At 43.9% G+C, this 19,326-nt stretch overlaps 1 protein-coding gene across 1 annotated transcript in view; it reads left to right on the forward strand.

Moving 5' to 3' along the window:
* Positions 1-3,215: 3,215 nt before the first annotated feature.
* The window catches only part of LOC308141093 (junction plakoglobin-like), a gene marked incomplete at its 5' end in the record, with an annotated part of 143,730 nt that continues 127,619 nt past the window's right edge, over positions 3,216-19,326 (forward strand). The window contains one exon of the mRNA XM_080511096.1: positions 3,216-3,427. Within this exon, the coding sequence (XP_080367222.1) occupies positions 3,216-3,427 (212 nt within the window). The remainder of the gene's footprint in view (positions 3,428-19,326) is intronic.

The raw sequence follows: 19,326 nt of genomic DNA on the forward strand, positions 1-19,326 counted from the left end.
CAGCTTAAAAGCCTGAACATATTCGCTGCCTCGTCTGCTGACTTCATGCAGGTCGCGGGTGGTTCATGCTGATGGCCCCATTCTGGACTCACTTTGCATTGCTCAAGATGGAGGATCCATGCACAGCCGGCAGCTCAGGCCATGCGGTCAAACATTTGGCTGCACGTGCACTAACAAAGTAGGGCCGCACTTTAGGCCGTGCAAAGTGTGGCCCTACACCCTTCCTCCCACGTGCTCCAACAAAGTAGGGCCGCATGGCCTGAGCTGCCGACTGCGCATGGATCCTCCGTCTTCCCGTCAGAACAATCACAAATTAAAAGCCAATAAAGATACCCAGACGGCTAAACTCCTACAATGAAACCCAAACTACTTTAGGAAATGTGGAGAACACTGGGCAACAGAAGTGGGGATATTTCCGTTCATGTTATGAAACGAAGTGAGTCCAGAGTGGAGCATGGCCATCATGAACCACCCGCGGCCTACGCCATGGCCATGCAGACCAGCATTGCGGTGTGTCAAGCCACGTGGCTTAACACACCGCAATGCTCGTCTGCATGGCCATGGCGTTGCCCCCCCCCCCCCCCCCCCCGACTTTCCCACCGGAACTCTCCGGACACCGGGACCACAGTGTTCGTTAGCAGTTGGGACAGTTGTCGACCGCATATAACGTTTGAGTTTCTACGATTTACGTTACGAGGGCGAGTTTAGCTGACTGGCTAACAGCACATCGCTACTACCTTTTTTTTTTTTTTAATGAAACCGGGCAATAAAACTTTGCAAGCAAATACGCTCATGACACGTATTAAGCTGCAATCTCCAGACAGTTTCCAGCCGTCTGCGAAGCACAATGTGAACCTGTGTGTGTGTGTGTGTGTGTGTGTGTGTGTGTGTGTGTGTGTGTGTGTGTGTGTGTGTGTGTGTGTGTGTGTGTGTGTGTGTGTGTGTGTGTGTGTGTGTGTGTGTGTGTTAAATCTTTGAACTGAACAATTTTACAGGAAAAAGGATTTGACACCAAATGTCTAGTTTGTGGTCCTCATGGAGGCCGTATACCAGATGCTCTGAGGTGTGCAGGCGCCTCAGTAGGTGGAGCAGCTGCCTAAAACTGCTCCTGCCTTGATCTCATGAGATTTTCATTGCCAGCAAATGGAGCCTGGTCAAATATAAACCACATCATGAAGAAAATATATTATAAAATGATATGAATAATATTTTGATTTGGTGTTCCGTATGGGTGAAAATATCCAGAATCCCTAAATATCTGTTTTTGGATTCGGTGTAGAATATGGACGTCCCTAAAGCATATTTTTGTTGATATGCACCATATCTGGTCAAATACGAACCCACTATGTGACATGAAGACAAAATATTGTATACAGTAAACATTTTGAAGTTCGTCAGTATGTTCTATTAAGCCGGCCGAACATACTGACGAACTTCAAAATAGATATGGCCATATCTAATCACACATTTTGTTTCTGGAATATGGATCAAATACATGGCATATCATAATATGTTAATTATACAGTCTATATTAAATTAATGTATCACTCAAAGCCATAAACCGCTATAGATTTTCCAATGCGGTTGTGTTGACACATCTCATCAAATACGGATGAAGTATACAGCTCCTTATGACTATGATGCAATGCACAATACAAAAATATAATGATACTCTAATTTGAGTAGAATAATTGCAAGATTTGCAAAAGTATCATATCAAAGTTCAACCTTGTGAAAGTTGACCTTGATTTTAAGGCACTTCTGGACCGAACATTAAATTCATGTCAGTTGTACCTGGTGAGTCACAGTCATCAGAATCTGCCCTCCATTTGTCTCAGTGTCATTTCTCGGCCTTTTAAGCCATAAGTAATAACAATAATAAAAAGTATCAGCAGCCCACATTGAAACCATGTCACATCAATGTAGAGATATTCAACATTGAAAATGCAACATCTAAACAATGTCATATCAACGTAGGGAAATTCAACATTGAAAATGCAACATCTATACAATGTCCAATCAACGACAATTCTTCAATTGTTGAAATAGTAACTGTAATTAAATATTGAAACAACATCGCTTTTTCAACCTCAACCAAAAATAACCAATCTGACCAAAATCCAACGTTGAATCAATGCCTTTTGCTATCTGGGGGGGGACTTCCTGCCCGGGTCTTCTTGCAGTGCCTTGTCGGGGTGGGTGTTGTCTAGATAGACCTGGTGAGGCTGGTTTAATCTCATAGCAGTTAGAAAATATTTGAATCAGTGTCATAACTGTAAATAATATATGGAGCACTAACAAGGGTATTGTATGTTGTTCCCCACCCACCTCCTACCCCCCCCACCTCTCTCTCAATCTTCGCTCTGCTCTCTCTCTTTGAGCGTTCCCCCCTGATGTGTGCGGCAGCCATGCCAACTTCTAATAAAGCAGCAACATGTGGAGACTCTTAGTCTCTTCCTGTTGCAAGAGCAAAAACTGTGCTGACATCAGAAGGTTCTTAATCGCATCATAGTGTCTGCCCAAGCTGCTGAACAGAACAAGGGTGGGAAAAAAAAGAAATTTCTAGATTTCAAGATAGATTGTGGCTTTAGCTTCATTTTGATAGCTTCTCGAGCAACACATGTACACTTTTTCACATGACCTGAAGTCTGCCCGCAGAAAAGAATAGGCAGATGAAACATACCCATGTTACATTTTGGAAGTGTTGCTTTTTTTTCTGTGCAGTTTTGTGAAAAGACTGTTTTTCTAGCTGTGGACAAAAGTAGGTTTTACACAGTTTAGAGTGAGACTGGGTCGTGCTGGCACCACGGGGGTGTGAACACAGTGTGTGAACATGCTGTGAGATTTGATGACTTTTGATCAACGTAAACCCTTTTGTAACCCGCATTATAATTACTATCATTCCTTTCTATCGTCTACGTATTCAGACATGGCTACCATGAGTTAACAGTCTGAACAAAGTTTATTACTACAAATGTTCCCAAGATACAAGAAGATATGTCAAAGGAATGATCATTTTTGTTGATATACAATTAGTTTTGGCCCTCCAGCTCCAACAATGAATGGGTTCTTATCAAACCCGGCTGAGGCCTGATAAGAAACTTTATTTGAATCCGGTGCAGATAAACACAGAAAAACAGGACACAGTGTGTGAGAACAGGTCACGAGGCCGAAGAAGCACGAGCGCCTGCAGCCACATAAATTACAGTTTGAGCATGTGTTGGTTGTTTGCAGTGAGCGAGGCGGACAGCGTGGTGAAGGTGGCCGAGTGGCAGCAGACCTACTATGCTTCTGACTCCGGCATCCAATCAGGAGCCACCACAGTTCGGGACGATGAGAGCAGCGAGTACAGTGGCAGCAAGAAGTACATAGGCAGCACCACGACCAGCTCCAACATGGCAACCTCAGGGGCCGCCACAGCTGGGGGGTGCAGGGACCAAGGGGCAGGCGGAGCAAAGAGCCCCACAGGTGAGGAAACAACCACCCCCCACCCCCCCATACGCTAACACACTCTTTAAGGGGATTATCATTATCCACACTGTGCATTTGATCTCCTTTGTATTGATGTCTGCTGCATTCAAAAGAAACTACACCCTAAAAAAAATTTTTTTTTTAAGTGTTTCTACTGAGTATGCACTTATACCACTTTTTTAGAGGACATGTACATGTACTAAACTTTAGCTACTGGCCATTACGAATACCAAAATGAGGATTTACTAAATGGCCTAAATCCTCATTCATACCCCATACACAAACAATAGGTGGAGGCTTTGCGTTGCCATGAACCACCACCGCACAGCTTCTGCATCAACACTACATCACCGCCTTACAGAGTTCAGCATATGACTGTCTACATTAGCGTAGCGCAGTGCTTAGCACTTCTGTACACCCTGCAGACTGTAGACCCAGGGACAGAGCTCACTGTTAACGGGTTCATCAGTCAGGCTTTCATCATGTTTCACCTGTAGCATTGCTTGTGTCTGAGCCCTGCAACTCTTCAGCATGTAGCATGTGACGTGCAGTGCAGCCTGGAGTAATGTGCTGAGCAGTTAAACTGATGAGCAACACTGGGCTAACTCTGTTGGTCCAAACATCTCTGGTAATTAAGGTGCCTCAAGACACAACCAACAAATTTAATGTGACAAATTCTTCATGCATTCAAACTCTTCTGGAAACACTAACAAAAAATTCACCAAGTCCGTCATTTTCCTCCAAATATCCAACTTCCTGTTGAAGTTGGATATGTTCCTGTTGTTGAGTAAGAGAGTTTTTTTTGCGTCTTGGCCTGCTACATATATGTGCCAATTTTCGTAGCGCTCAGTGAAACAGGATTCTGGGGCTACTTTTTGCAACTCCCCAAATTTTTGATGTTTTTGCTGGGCCTGTGTGTTAAGGCCCTCTAAAGCTCCCTGGGTAAACACTTACTCTGATCAATGGCAGCTCTGCTCTCAGTTTTCACTTCAAACTGAAATATTTGCTTTTCAGGCAAAAATTTCGAGGAAAGCCTGTGCTTGTGGAAGTGAAGATGTTCACTCTCTGACAAGAGCTACTGAACCTGTTGAGCCTTTAGAATGTACCTGTGTCATAAACACATTTGAATGTGTCATAAACACATTTTAAACTGTTAACCTGACTTCAATCAGGGCGGAGCGGAGCGGTACGGAGCAGTTCGGAAGCACTAACCCCGACCGAAATTTTGGGTCGTGTCTCCACTGCAGAGAGGAGCATGAAAAGTGGGCGGGGCTTATGAGCTCCGCAGAAATGTGACATTATAACAGAAAAGAACGTCGTCAGATGTAGATCTTATGAATCCTCTGTTGTTGTTTAAATTCTCCACTTTGCAGCAGTCATTTTTTGCAGTGGAGAGCTGCAGCGCAACTTCCATGTTTGTTTTGAGAGAGCGAGTCGCTCGGCCACTAGCCAGCGACGTGCCCCACACTCGAGCGTTCGGGTGCGGGGCAAGTGGCCGGAGCGTTCCCCCCGGTTGGCTGAGGCACAGACATGGGAGTCTGAGCTTTCTGCTCAAACGCAGGAGGTTCTCCACTCCGGCGCTGATCGCGGTCTGGCAGCACAGCGTCGGAATACGGAGGCGCCGAGCTCCGAGCTCCTCTTCATCGCTTCCGCGGTCCGTCCCCGCGATAAAGCGCCACTGACCGCGGCTGAACAGAACGCTGACCGCCTCTGGAAAGCGGAGCTGCCGGAGCGCGGTCAGCGCCGGAGACGAAAGCTCCAGACTCCGGTGTCCCGGACGCTCATCAGCGCCACGGCCAGCGCAATGCTGCAAACAGAAAACTCCACCGCGATACAAAGTCCCTCCCCCCGGTCTCCCCCTGCCTCAAGTCGCTCTTTCACAACAAACACTAAAGTTGAGCAGCAAAGAAAAGAAAAGGAAAATAAAAACAACCAGAGCAAAGTGACCACACTGACAGCAGAGGATTCAGCCGTCACATTAACATATTGAGGGCGTGTCGTAAATCACTGACCAATCAGCAGACAGACACATTAAAATATTGAGGGCGTGTAGTAAATCACTGACCAATCAGCCGACAGACACAACATATTGAGGGTGTAATAAATCATTGACCAATCAGCAGACAGCAGCTCAACCTCAGACCCGTTCCATGGTCCTGGTACCCCAACGGAAGGGGAGCGGAAAAGCGGTCGCCTTTGGAGCGGTCTGGAGCGGTTTAGACCCCTTTCCTGTCGTGACACGCGAGCCGGAGCGGTTGAAACCGGTCTAGGCCGGTACTTTTTGTGCGGTGGAAACGGGGCTAAAGGGTCCCTGCTGTCCACCAGTGCTACATCACTGTTAATACATACTGTCTATTCAAACTCATTTGGTTAAAAATATTACTCATATTACAATGACATTTAGGGCGAAAGTTATCATTTGCCGGCATGTATTTATTTATTGGTTTGGATGTATTTTACCAACTTTTCACAAAAACTATTAACCCTTACTGGATGAACGGTTCAGGGATGGTTCGTCATCATCAAGAAACAATCTATTAGATTTGGTGAGCGAATAGACGCTGTAACGGTACGATTTTAACTCCATTGTAGACATGCTGGAGTTCCAGGGTGCCCCATCCATCAGAGCTGTCGCGACTGTTAGCCATCTGCTGGCACGCTGCTAACTCTAGTACCCGCCACTGTTCTCCACTCTCAGCCATGAGTCAATCTTAAAGAATCAATGTTAAGTCAATCTTAAAGAATGAGAACAAACAGAACATCATTTAACCTTAAAAGCGTCCTATTATCCAGTTTTTCGATCCTTTTACATGTCTGATTGGTCCAAAAACCTAATGTATTATATTAGGATCATAGGAGCTGCATTCAGAATCTGCTGTTTGTGAGCTGGACTGGCTCCACCCACACATGCCCATCTTTGTAAGAGGAGCAAGTACTTGATTTGTAGGTCTTGATGAGACGAACAAATGAGTTTTGGTTTGAACTCTCTATGACATTCCTACGGCCATGCTGGTCATTTTAGTGTAGACCAGGCTCGCTTGAGCCTTAAAAAAGCAGGCGCAGACACTGAAAGAATAGATTAACTGTTTCTGGAATTGTTTAGTCATTTAAATGTGTCTTCTCACACACCTGTTAGAGTGCAGAACACTTCGTAGATGTGAAATCAAACCTGAAATCTAAGGAGTCCACAGCTTGAGAGGCATCTTTAGGATGGAACTCTCTTGTATCAACTCTGCCAGAATGAATAGATGTTTCAACTTGCTTATTCTTCTTTTGCGTTTGTTGGAGTATCAAAAAAAAAAGAAAAGAAACGTATTGATTTCCTTAATTGGCTTCTGCACATCGATGTGTTTTCCCGGAGGCCCAAGGATCAGAGGCCTTTCGAGGTGAAACGTTGCACAGTTGAGGGAAGGTGGTGGTCGTTGATTACTCTGGCGTTCTGAAGCAGAAACACTCTCCATGTTATTCCCTTTGATGTGACAGGAGCTTCACACGTGAAGAAGCATCTAATAAACCAGTTTGATCCTTCTGCCTATGAGCCTGCTCCTCCATTAGTTCAGGGTCAGTCGGTCACGCTTTGCTGTGAAAGTTGGACTCAGGATCGGCTGCCATACTCGTGTGGATTCTCCATCGATGTGCGACACAAGTGAAAGGAAATGAAATTACAGGCTTGAGCACACTCGAAATGATGAAATGATTCACCGAGCCAAATAATGCAATTGAAAAGAAGTCCTCTTCCGACTGTGCTTATGTTCTTTGAATATGTAATTGCTACTGATGATGGGAATGTGCATCTGCATGATTTGGCTGATAGGTTTCCTTTCTGCTTGACGTGCGTCAGTATTCATACTTCTTAACATCGTAGGTCCTTCATTACTTTAGGAGTGCCTCTTGTGAGCTGCTCTTTCAGTCTTTGATGCCATCCTCAGTGTCAACGAGCACTCCTCACATGGAGCTGCAGCTTAATGTGTTGACTGTAACATGGGACCACTGTGACTTCACTTAACCAGGTATCTGGAACAATCACATTATTATAAATCAAATCCCCTTTGTCCTTTTCATTTTATAGATGTACTCTTTCTCTTAGGCTCCCAAATTAGACACTGTTTTTATTGTTTTTATTTTTTAGTATGTTAGCAAGTTGGTCTACATGTTTATTGTTAGCAAGTGGCTAGATGTTTATCATTAGCTGGTGGCTACATATATAGCATTAGCTGGTTACTTCATGTTCAGAATTAGCCGGTTGCTACATGTTTAGCATTGGCCGGTTGCTACATGGTTAGCATTAGCCGGTTGCTACATGATTAGCATTAGCCATTTGCTACATGTTTGGCATTAGCTGGTTGCTACATATTTAGCATTGGCAGGTTGCTACATGTTTAGCATTGGCTGGTGGCTACATGTTAGCCACCCAGGACGAACACCTGCACCTCCAAAAAAGTTCAGGGTCGTCACTGTGGAAAGGATTATTTACTAGGGTCTCAGCATAATGCAGTGTGAGGACCTTATTTGAATGCGAGTAATTACTATCATTATTATTACAGTATTTTTTCTCTTTTTGGCCGATACTGTATATTTGATGGCCTAAACATGCTCAACATGGTCAGTGTTTTGAAACATGTTAAGACTTTGCTCAGTGAAATAGTCAAACACCAGGAAACAGATTGTCAAAGATAAGTTGTTCAGATTGTGCATAATATTGTATCTTTCAGTTGTTGCTCTTCACGTGTGGAGGAAATGCTCCAATTTTAAGTTTTTTTTTAAGTTATTCCCTCTTTTTTCCTCTTTCTTATTGCGTCTGCAAACTGCCTATAATAAAAATCAAAGCAAATTTTCTTGCAAAAAACCCCTAACATAATAATTTTAACACTCACAGAAAGCAATGTGTCACATCAGGAGAACATTCCCAAAAGAGACATGGCATTGTAGACCGCATCACCATCTTTTCCTTTTTGTGTTTCATCAGCTAATAAGATGGTGAATTCAAATTGCTTCTAATTTCATTATGAAACAAAACCAGGCTGTGAAAGTGAGGCCGATGAACTGTTGATTTGATTCCAGACAGCTTCATTTTCACTTTTCAGTTGTCACAGTTAGACCATGGCTAAATTCTTTAAAGGAAACCACAGCTGGTATTCTCATATATTCAATTTCCATTACATTGGCTTTAAACCAACTCTTAAAATGAATAAGTGGCTCCAAGCACTGTTGTTATTTGAAAGGACACCCAAAACCCAAAAGTTGGTTATTCACTGTGTCAAAGGGGTCTGAGGCCACATTCACATGAGCCAAAACCATCTTTTTTCTCCCCGGGGTTCTTAAAAGAAATTTTGTCCACATCTCACTATGAACACAGCTCAACACGAGGCTTCAGCGCTTATAGTAGGCATGCCAGGCCTTTAGGGGCGCTGTGACTCACTAAACACACCAAAAACACAGAAGAAGACAGAGCACATAGACATTTAGAAGTAGATTCCTACTCAGAAACTTTACATAACTCAAGTTCTATAGGTCTATGGCCCTGCTCCTCCTTGCTGCTAATCAGTAGCTTCTGCAGCTCCACCAGAGCTTGTAACCCATGATCGTTGTGTTTATTTGATGACATCACGGACCATAGTGGGGGGGGGCCATTACGTCATTGTTTTTCCACAGATGATCGTCTTTGCCATCCACACCTCAGGGTGTGAACCGTGTAAAAAAAAAAATATATATATATATATATTCATGCTTCTAAAACACTGCCTTATGTGGATGATAGGACAAAAACAGCTCCTTTAGGTTTATCAGTATGGTCGTGTGGACGGCCCCTGAGAATGTAATACTATTAGATAATGATGATGTGTCTCCCTATGGAATTGTATGAACTACCCTTGATCGAGCTGAAGTTTTGTTGTATGCACTTGTGAAATGTGCGGTGTGTAGGAGTTAATCCCTTGGAGGAATTCCCTTTTGAATATGACAATAACCACAAAAACCTTGTACCCTTGGATGCACAACCTACCAATACCTACACTCTTCCACAAGTGGGGTCAAAAATGACCCCAATTCAAATCAATGCGTTTTGGCAATATACTGGTTTGTTATCTTCAACATCTTTAAAATAAAGAGTTCTAATATCTTCATATTCCAGGTATTCCTCATAAAACATGTTTGTGACATGAGGCCATTTGCATTTTTAGTTATTTTTTCATAAATTTTAAGAAATTGCAGTTTTTGTATCATGACCCCACTCTTCCACAAGCAGTTCCTCTGGAATCTTCTATGAAACTTAATTCTTAGCAACTCTGACAGTCCCACATACACATCTGATGTCATCTTATACATCTAATGTAACTTTGACTGTCAATACTGTCCCACTGACACACCTGATGTCAGCAGTCTCACCACCCTGGAGGACATTTTTACCCAGCAACATGCATGTAAGTATTATCTCCATTTATGAACTTATCCTTCATTGACAGTTTATGATGTGTGATCAAATTAGTGATCAAATGTGTGACCAGATTAGCCTACTTTGTTGTTAGCTAACAGTATTGTATTTAGGTAGATAACACGGTATTGTGTTCGCTAACAGTAGCCAAATGTATTGTTATATGATTTATAGTTTTCTGTGCATTTTAAACATTGTCCTTTCTAATCTTTTTATTTATTTATCTAAAGTAACATGGCTGCTAGGAGGCCAGCGAGGATCCCTGTGGACCTTGTCATACAACTGGTCCAGGACGGATGGGTTATGTAGAGGACTCCTAAAAAACATACAGACTGGTACATCCCAGTTCTTCTCACTCCCATCTGCACCTCTTCTATTGTATTATCAGACATGAACAGCTTCCTTGCATCTATTGGGGAGACAGTACTAAACCCAGGTGCAGGCCCTGGCTGACAACTTGGAATATTGTGCCGTGGTGTTTTATCCTGGCTGGGTGGTCACTCTGCCCAGTAAGAGCCTTTGTGCCTCATTCTGTTGGACACAATATCCATTTCTTCTTCTGAGGACTCATCATAGGACTCCTCTGTGTCTGACTGGCCTTGTTCAGTGAGGGACAACAGTCTGGGTCCTCTACATCTGAGATGTCACATTCTGAGTCAATGCCTCTGATGGGCCCTTCATCCAATCTGTCCTGGATCATTTGTATGGCAAAGTCCACAGGGATCCTCGCTGGTCTCCTAGCAGCCATGTTACTTTAGATATATATATTTAAAAAAAACATTAGAAAGGACAATGAATGCACAGAAAACTATAAATGATATAGATGCAGCTAACAATACAGTTGGCTACTGTTAGCGAACATAATACTGTATGACCTACCTAAATACAACACTGTTAGCTATCAACAAAGTAGGCTAATCTGATCACTAATTTGATCACACATCATAATCTGTCCATGGAAGTTCATAAATGGAGATAATACATGTACGTTGCTGGGTAAAAATGACCTCCAGGGTGGTGAGACTGCTGACATCAGATGTGTAAGTGGGACAATATTGACAGTCAAAGTTACATTAGATGTGTGAGATGACATCAGATGTATATGTGGGACTGTTAGAGTTGCTAAGAATTAAGTTTCATAGAAGATTCCATAGGAACTGCTTGGGGTCATTTTTGACCCCACTTGTGCAAGAGTGGGGTAGGGATACGAAAACTGCAATTTCTTAAAAGTTATGAAAAAATAAATAAAAATGCAAATGCCCTCATGTCACAAACATGTTTTTTGAGAAATACCTGGAATATGAAGATATTACAACTTTTCATTTTAAAGATGTTGAAGAATAACAACCCCTGGGGTCATTTTTGACCCCACCTGTGCATCTAAGGGTTAAGGCTATTTACATTGCACTTCCTGTTTTAGGTCAAATCATCAAACTTTGTGGCTTGTCCCAGGCCACACCCTCATACTTTTGAGGATGAGTTTAGTAACTTTTGCTCACCAATGCCTTTTCTATTGGCCAAACTGGCCAAATTTGAGGCGATTTGTAATTTACTGCCAGGACAAGTTTGCTCTTGAAAATCTGTAAAGTCAAACTAAAATGTATCAAAATGTGCCATATTTTTCAAAATGGATCACTTCCTGTTATGTCATTGATATATTTGTAAGGGACTTTTTTGCGTCACTTGGTGTGCTACAAATGCGTGCCAAATTTAGTATCTGTCAGGGTTGTGATGTAGGGGCTGGATTTTGCCACTCGTGTATTTACCCCTAAATATCAAACTTTTTAATTTCAATAGGTTCTGAGCACTGAAAGTGTGAAGACCCAATAATCCAGTGTTAATGACTTGCCCTCTTCCCTGCTGTGTGAATGTCTTCGCATGCTCATGTCACTTGTTGGTTTGTTGCTTGGCCTTCTGTCAAGTGTGTAATGTCGATTGTAATAATGGTAATACATCCTAATAATGTAATAGTCATCAATAATTGATGCCTGTCAATAGTTTTAAAAGATATTTAATCGTAGATTTCTGGTGGCTGCTGATACAAGAGGCACGTGTCACCTCAAGCTCTGTCTCAAAAGTCAGAATATCTGCAAATAATCCATCAATTCAGGAACCAATACAATCATTACTCATTACGGTCAAAGACTTCTGTAACATGTTGGGAACACGACTCACAAGAGGTAAAACGTCTCAAGAAGACCATGCTGTCACATCTCCCCAGATTATGTGTCATATTTCCTCATGTTTCATGTCTTGTTTCCTGTTTTATGTTGAAATCACTCACCTCTGTCTGTTTCAAGTTTGTCTTCCTGCCCCTCCATCTTGTGTGCCTCACCTCGTGTTTTCAATTAACCAACGATCTGGTTCTTCTGTGTTCTCCCATTGTTGTGTCCACCTGTGTCTCATCTTGTCTGAGTATTTAGTCTGTGTTCTCCCTTCCTCCTGTGCCAGTTCTTATGTTTTCATCACTAAACCCCAGCGGTTTCCTGTCTGACTCCCTGTTGCCGACCTCAGCTCTGTTTGTGGATTTTCTCCTTGTCTCACCCTTTAGGTAACTCCGCCTCAATAAAACCCTTGAACTGTCATTCTGCCTTTAGTCCTGCATTTGGGTCTCCTCCATCTGTGCCAACATTCTTGACAGAATGAAGTATGGACCCAGTAGACTTTCATCCTGTCAGGAGACTCTGATGGCCAGCCTGAGAGAGGAAATTCCTGTTGCCATACAGCAAGTCACCAAGCAGTAACCCCACTCGTTCCATCACCAACGCCAGGCCAGTCTTCAGCTCCTGCTCCTTCTCAGGTTCCAGCTACGTCTGCCACTCCCACTACTTCACCACCCCATGGTTTGCCACATCATCCCCAGCTGTCCCGTCCTGAGCAATTCTCTGGTGACTCCGGGGACTGTTGCCCTTTCCTCACTCAGTGCAACCTACACTTTGAGCTGCTGCCTGTGACATATCCCACTGACTGAGCGTGCATTGCCTTCATAATGTCCCATCGCAGTGGAAGCACTGAGGCATGGGCCACTGCTGAGTGGAATTGCGGATTCGGTTCATGTGACTCCCTGGCAAGTTTTACTTCCTCACTACTCCAGATTTTCCAGCACACTACTCCAGGACGAGAGGCTGCTAGAGCTTTAGTCCATCTCCATCAAGGCAGCAGGAGGGTTTCTGATTATGCCATAGAGTTTCCCATTCTCGCAGCTGAGAATGAGTGGAATCCCGTGGCCCTTCTGGATGCCTATTTCAAGGGGCTATCAGAATCCATCCAAGACCACTTGGTTTCCTTAGATCTTCCCCAGGATCTAGACTCACTGATAGCTCTCACCATTAAAATTGACAAGCATTTAGCCGAAGGCAAGCCCTCAAAGTTCCAATCTGTTTGCCACTATGTACCACCTCACATTCGTGGACAGCCCTCTCTGGTCCCATTTTCTCTTCCCACGACTCTACTGTCAGTCTCCCCTCCTATCCTTGAGGAACCCATGCAGTTGGGTTGAGCCCATCTGTCCCCTGAGGAGAGAAGCCATTGTATTGTATAAGGCAGGTGCCTCTACTGTGGGGAACCAGGACACCGCATCGCCGTCTGTGTAGTCAGGGGAACACGCCCTAAAGGAAATATTGGGATCCTGTTGACTCATGATCTCACTCTCCAATCTTTCACGCCCTCAAATTACTGTTTTTGTTGCGGCATCGGGTTTTTATGAAAAGATCTCTGCGATCATTGACTTGGGTTCAGACACTACTTTGATCCACTCTCTCTTGGTCAGATGCCAAACCTGCAGACTCATAAGTTGTCAGTTCCCCTGGACATTCTAGCCACAGATGGCAGCAGCATGGGTGGAGTCACTCATTGCACCCAGCCAGTCACCCTCAGATTCCCGGACTCCCATTCACAGCACAATTTCCATGTTTTGGACTCTCCCCCCCATGAGATTATCTTGGGCCTCCGGTGGCTTCAACTCCAACATCCATGCATTGACTTGGGTACAGGACTGATAAAGGAATGGGGAAATCAGTGTATGTCTGCCTGTCTTCCCCCCGTGACAGTTCGAACCATTAACCCTGGTTCTAAACTGGACCCTGACTTTCCAGAGTTCTCTAAAGTACCTCAGTGCTATCATGACCTGAAGGCAGTCTTCAACAAGAGCATTGGCTGTTCCTCCTCAGATCCTTTGACTGTGCTATTGACCTCTTACCTCTCCTCCCCGAGGAAGATTCTATTCTCTTTCAGGCCCTGAGACCTGAGCTATGCAGAACTACATAGAAGAATCACTGGCAGCCGGGATCATCAGACCATCCTTGCCAGCCGCAGCTGGATTCTTCTTCCTCGGAAAGAAAGATGGGACTCTCGGGCCCTGCATTGATTACTGTGGACTAAATACAATTACCATCAGGAACAGGTACCCTCTCCCACTTATGTCTATTGCAGTGGATCAGCTATGGAGAGCAAGGATTTTCACAAAGCTCAATCACCTGGTGCAGATTAGACAAGGGGGTGAGTGGAAGACCGCTTTCAATACTTCAATCGGTCATTATGAGTATTTGGATACGCTCTTTGAACTCACTAATGCTCCCGCTGTCTTCCAAAGTTGTGTTAATCATGTCCTCCAGGACCTCCTCAAAATCACTGTGTTTGTATACTTGGAAAACATCCTCATCTTCTCCCCGGACGAGGAGACCCACATCCGGCAGGTCCGCAAAGTCCTCAGGCGCCTTCTCCAACACCAGCTTTACGTCAAAACAGAAAAGTGTGAGTTTCATACAGTTTACTGTCACCATCCTGGGACAAGTCATCTCTGAAGGAAAGGTAATGATGGATCCAGAGAAGGTTAGTGCTTCTCTCCATGCTTCTCTATCTCCTCTCCATGCTCTTACCTCCAGTCTCTCCCCATTTACCTGGACTCCTCAGGCAGAGGCCGTCTTCACCAGACTCAAGACATCGTTTATCTCTGCCCCAATCCTGATCACACCAGATACCAGTTGCCAGTTTGTTGTCAAAGTTGATGCCTCTGACTCCAGACTCGGGGCTGTCCTCTCACAATGCTCTGAAACCCACAGTGAACTACACCCCTGCGCCTTTCTCTCTTGTAAACTGTCTCCAGTAGAGAAGAATTACGATGTGGGAAACAGAGAACTGTTGACCATCAAGGTGGCCCTGGAGGAATGGAGACACTGGCAAAAGGGGGCGGAGACCCCGTTGCTTATCTGGACAAAACTAGAAGAACCTGGTGTATCTATATACAGCGAAGAGACTCAACTCCAGGCAAGCGAGGTGGGCCCTGTTTTTCACTAGATTCAACTTTGTTCTTTCCTATCAGCCAGGGTCAAAGAAGCTGTAGCCATATGCCCTGTCCAGACTCACTCCGTCTGCCAAATGTGCGGAAAACCCCCCTCTTTTTCTGCCCTCCACCTGCTCTATCCTGAGACCTCTATTCTGGGAGATCGAGAATACAGTTAAAGAGTCCATCAATTATATGTCTGTTCCACCAGAGTGTCCTCCAAAACGTTTGTGTCTCCCCCCCCCCCCCCGAGTTATGTTCCCAGGTCATTCACTGGTTGCATGTCTCCCAGATGTCCAGTCCTCCTGGGATCTTCCGCACCATCTTCGTCATCTCTGAACGATTCTGGTGGTCCTCAATGGAAAAGGAGGTATACATTGGGGTACACCACAGCGTGCCCTGTTTGCTCTGCAAACAAAACATCCTATCAGCCTCCCTCTCTCAACTCTTGCCTCATCCTGTCCCCAGCCATCCATGGTACAACATTTCCCTTGACTTTGTCACCGGGTTCCCTCCTTCCGAAGGTAACACCACCATCCTCATGGTGGTGGATCACTTCTCCAAAATGGTTCATTTAATTCCCATACCTAAACTCCCTATGGCCAATGAAACGGCCGAGGTGGTCCTCCATAACATTGTCCGTATCCATGGCTTCCCCAGGGATATTGTTTCCGACCGGGGTCCTCAGTTCATCTCAAAGTTTTGGAAGGAGTTTTGTACCCTTATCGGCGCCACGGTGAGCCTCTCCTCCGGATTCCACCCCCAGAGGAATGTGCAGATGGAGAGACTCAATCAGTGGTTGGAGAATGGACTTCGGTGTATCGCCGCCCAAAACTCAACCTTCTGGACTAAACAGCTGACATGGGTGGAATATGCACACAACAGCCTTCCCAGCTCTTCGACCAGTATGTCCCCCTTCAATTTTGTCTATGGATACCAGCCTCCTCTTTTCTCAGTTCAGTAGAAGGAAGCTACAGTGCCCTTAGCTCTGGTGAGACGCTGCCATCGTACCTGAGAGAGGGCCCACCGGGCCTTGATCAGTCACTCCGCTCGATACAAGAGGACAGCTGACCACAGAAGAACCCTGGCTCTTGGCTACAGAAGAGGTCAGAGGGTCTGGCTGTCTACTAAACATCTCAACCTCAGCGGGGAGTCCAAGAAACTTTCACCCAGGTTCATCGGTCCGTTCCCCATCTCCAAAATAATAAATCCCATTACAGTTAAACTAAAGCTCCCAAAATCCATGAAGCCAGATCAAGCCCTCCAAAGTGAGTCCTCTTGTCCCTGCCTCCAAACCCCCCTCCTAGTAGCGGGCGCACCGCATTTACACCTCTCAGGATAAACCGAACCGCCCCCGGACCCTCATCTTCCAGCTGCTCTGCTACCAAGATAGAGAGCAACTCCGCTGATACATCAAACATCCAAAGAGGGGCAGACGACAACAGCTAGGCTGCTTTTTTCCCGGACAACAGCAACAAAACTGCAGAAGAGAAAAGCCTCCATGGCTGTGAGGAAGCAGATGGTCAACACAGGACTGCACCCGTTCCTAAGGTGCCCAGCAACTTTGAAAGTTAAGCATAATGGGACTGTACACTTCTTTGAGGATGTCAACAAGGCAGAGGAATTCATGCCCACACTCCCCGCACCCAACACATGAAAAATCCAGTGTACCTTGCTCTCCTAAAATCACTGCAGAGGCTGACACAGACCAACTTGCAGAGGCTGTGCCTGTTACAGCGTGATCTAGTTTTCAAACTGTTTCAGGCTGGTAAGTGCAGATAACATCCCCACAGGTCAATGCGCCTGCAATTCCAATTCATCCAGATGCAAACTGACTGCAACATCAGCAGTTATTTTTATAAGCTGCTAGTTTGATAGTAAAGCTCGACTTTGGTTTAAGTTGATCTATGAGGTCTCTTTCCTCTTACTTTTCTTTCCACTATTGAAAGCACTAACTGCATAATTAAGATATTGTTCATCATAGACTACTTTTTATGTATTTTTTCCACTCACATTTTCACTTATTTTTTAAATCAACAGAGAAAAATAGTGCACCTGGTAATCACCTCCTCTTCTAGCACTAGAGTGGAATTGTCTAGTTTTTGATTAAACTTATATGTATAAAGAATGTTGTTCAAAAAGAATTGTCGCCTAAGTCACACTTTAATTACGTACCTAAATTAGATTATTTTGCCGACTGTTGATTACTTTAAACTTCATCGTTTAATAGAACAACCCTTTTCTCAGCCACTCTTAATAGGTTCATATTGCTTGTCTAAACTCAGGTCCTTTAGGTGCAGTTAAAATCTAATTGAAGCTGATACTGATTTGCACCGTGTGTTATTTCTTTAATTTTGGGTTTCTGGTTTATACTGCTTCGGACCAAAAGAGAGTAGGACTGGGGACGTGTGTCACGTTTGAAAGTCACAGGTTGTTCATGGATGTTTTTTTGTTTGTTTGTTTTTTTTCCAACCTAAGAAGAAATGTTTACCTCTTGTGGATGGAAAGTTTGGTTCTGGTTTTTGTTTGTTTCTCACCAAAGCATTGCAATATGTGCCATATCAGAAACTCTGTTTTACAGGTGCCTGCTCATATAGACCTACAGCTCATATTGTTCAAACCCCACAAAGGCAAGAATCTGGTTATGAATAAGTCTTTCAATATTATATTATGGAACGTCCAGGCTCTAAATTTGCCAGTGAAATGCACTAAATGCTTGGAATTTTTTTAGACATAAAGAAATCTCAAATGCTCTGGTCCAAGAAACACATTTGAAAACAAATGACAGCCATAGATTTCAGAACATATTTTATAAATGTGTTACATTCTCCTCTGTTGGAAACAGGTCGAAAGGGGTAGCTATTTTATTTGACAGGAAATTGCATGTCAATGTAAAATGGTAAAGATGGCACTGGAAGATTAACTTCTGTGTGTGTCACAGTTAAAAATACCAAAATATTACTTCAATATACGGTCTCAACACTCATGACTAACTTTTTTAACATGGTTTCTAATAAACTTTTGGATATGCCAGATTACCATTTAACCAATGGATTGACTCCACTGATAGAGTTCCTATCATAGTGCCTATCATAGTATCTGATCACGCCCCTGTGATGTATCACTTCCAAATCCAACAGAGCCTCGGTAATCATACACAGGTGGCGCTTCAACAGATTACTCCAGAACGCTACCTTTTTAAAACGCTTGAAAAATTATCTGAAAATATTTCAAGAAACCAACTCAGAGCCTCTTCAACTCAAATATTACGGGAAACAACTAAATGCTTTATGAGGGGAAAATTCATTTCATTGACATATATATTTGAGCTCCTCTATAAAATACAAAATTGTCAAACTAGGAAATGAAATACAGAAACTAGAATCTGAGCAAAAGCAAAGATTTTCTGACAGGACCCACTCAACCCTTCAGGCCCACAAATTTGAATTAAACAACCTCCTTAAGGCTAAAGCCAAATTTATGATTCATTGGACCAGAGTAACGTAGTACAGTCAGAGTGAAAGTTCAAGCAAACTTTTAGCAGCAAGATTAAAACAAAACTAGAAAAATCTTGCAGGAAAGGTTATTGTGCCTCCCACCTGCTGCCGAGTGATGTCCCCCCCATGCTATATGCCATATGTATGGGTTGGTCCTGTAACCATGAGCCTAGGGCAGGGTCAAAAGTGTGTGGGAACCAGCTAATTAGCTAGTGATTCTTGATTGTAGCTCCCCAATTAGGCCACCCTCCAAGTTTCAGCTCAATTGAACAAACTTGTTAGCATACTAATTAGCATGCTATGCTAACAGCTCTGATTTGTCTGAAAATCGCAGAGTATACCTCCCAGGTGTTGCTGATCTGGAATCTGGTGTGATCTCAGATGTTAACATACTAAGGGAACTAGCTTAGCAGGCCAGCTAAGTAGCTAGTGATCTGTGATCCCAGCCCCCCTTGAGGGCACCCTCCAAAGTTCAGCTCAATTTAACAAACTTGTTAGCATGTTAATTAGCAAGCTATGCAAACACCTGTGATTGACCTGAAAATCACACAGGTTACTCCCCCAGGTGTCCCCAGCCTTATTAGGTGCAGCTGTGTCTGTTGCCTTGGAGACAGATTCCAACACAGGCCCCTGCAGCTGTCACTGAG

Source organism: Blennius ocellaris (assembly GCF_963422515.1).
Source record: "Blennius ocellaris genome assembly, chromosome: 16".
Taxonomy (NCBI): Eukaryota; Metazoa; Chordata; class Actinopteri; order Blenniiformes; family Blenniidae; genus Blennius; species Blennius ocellaris.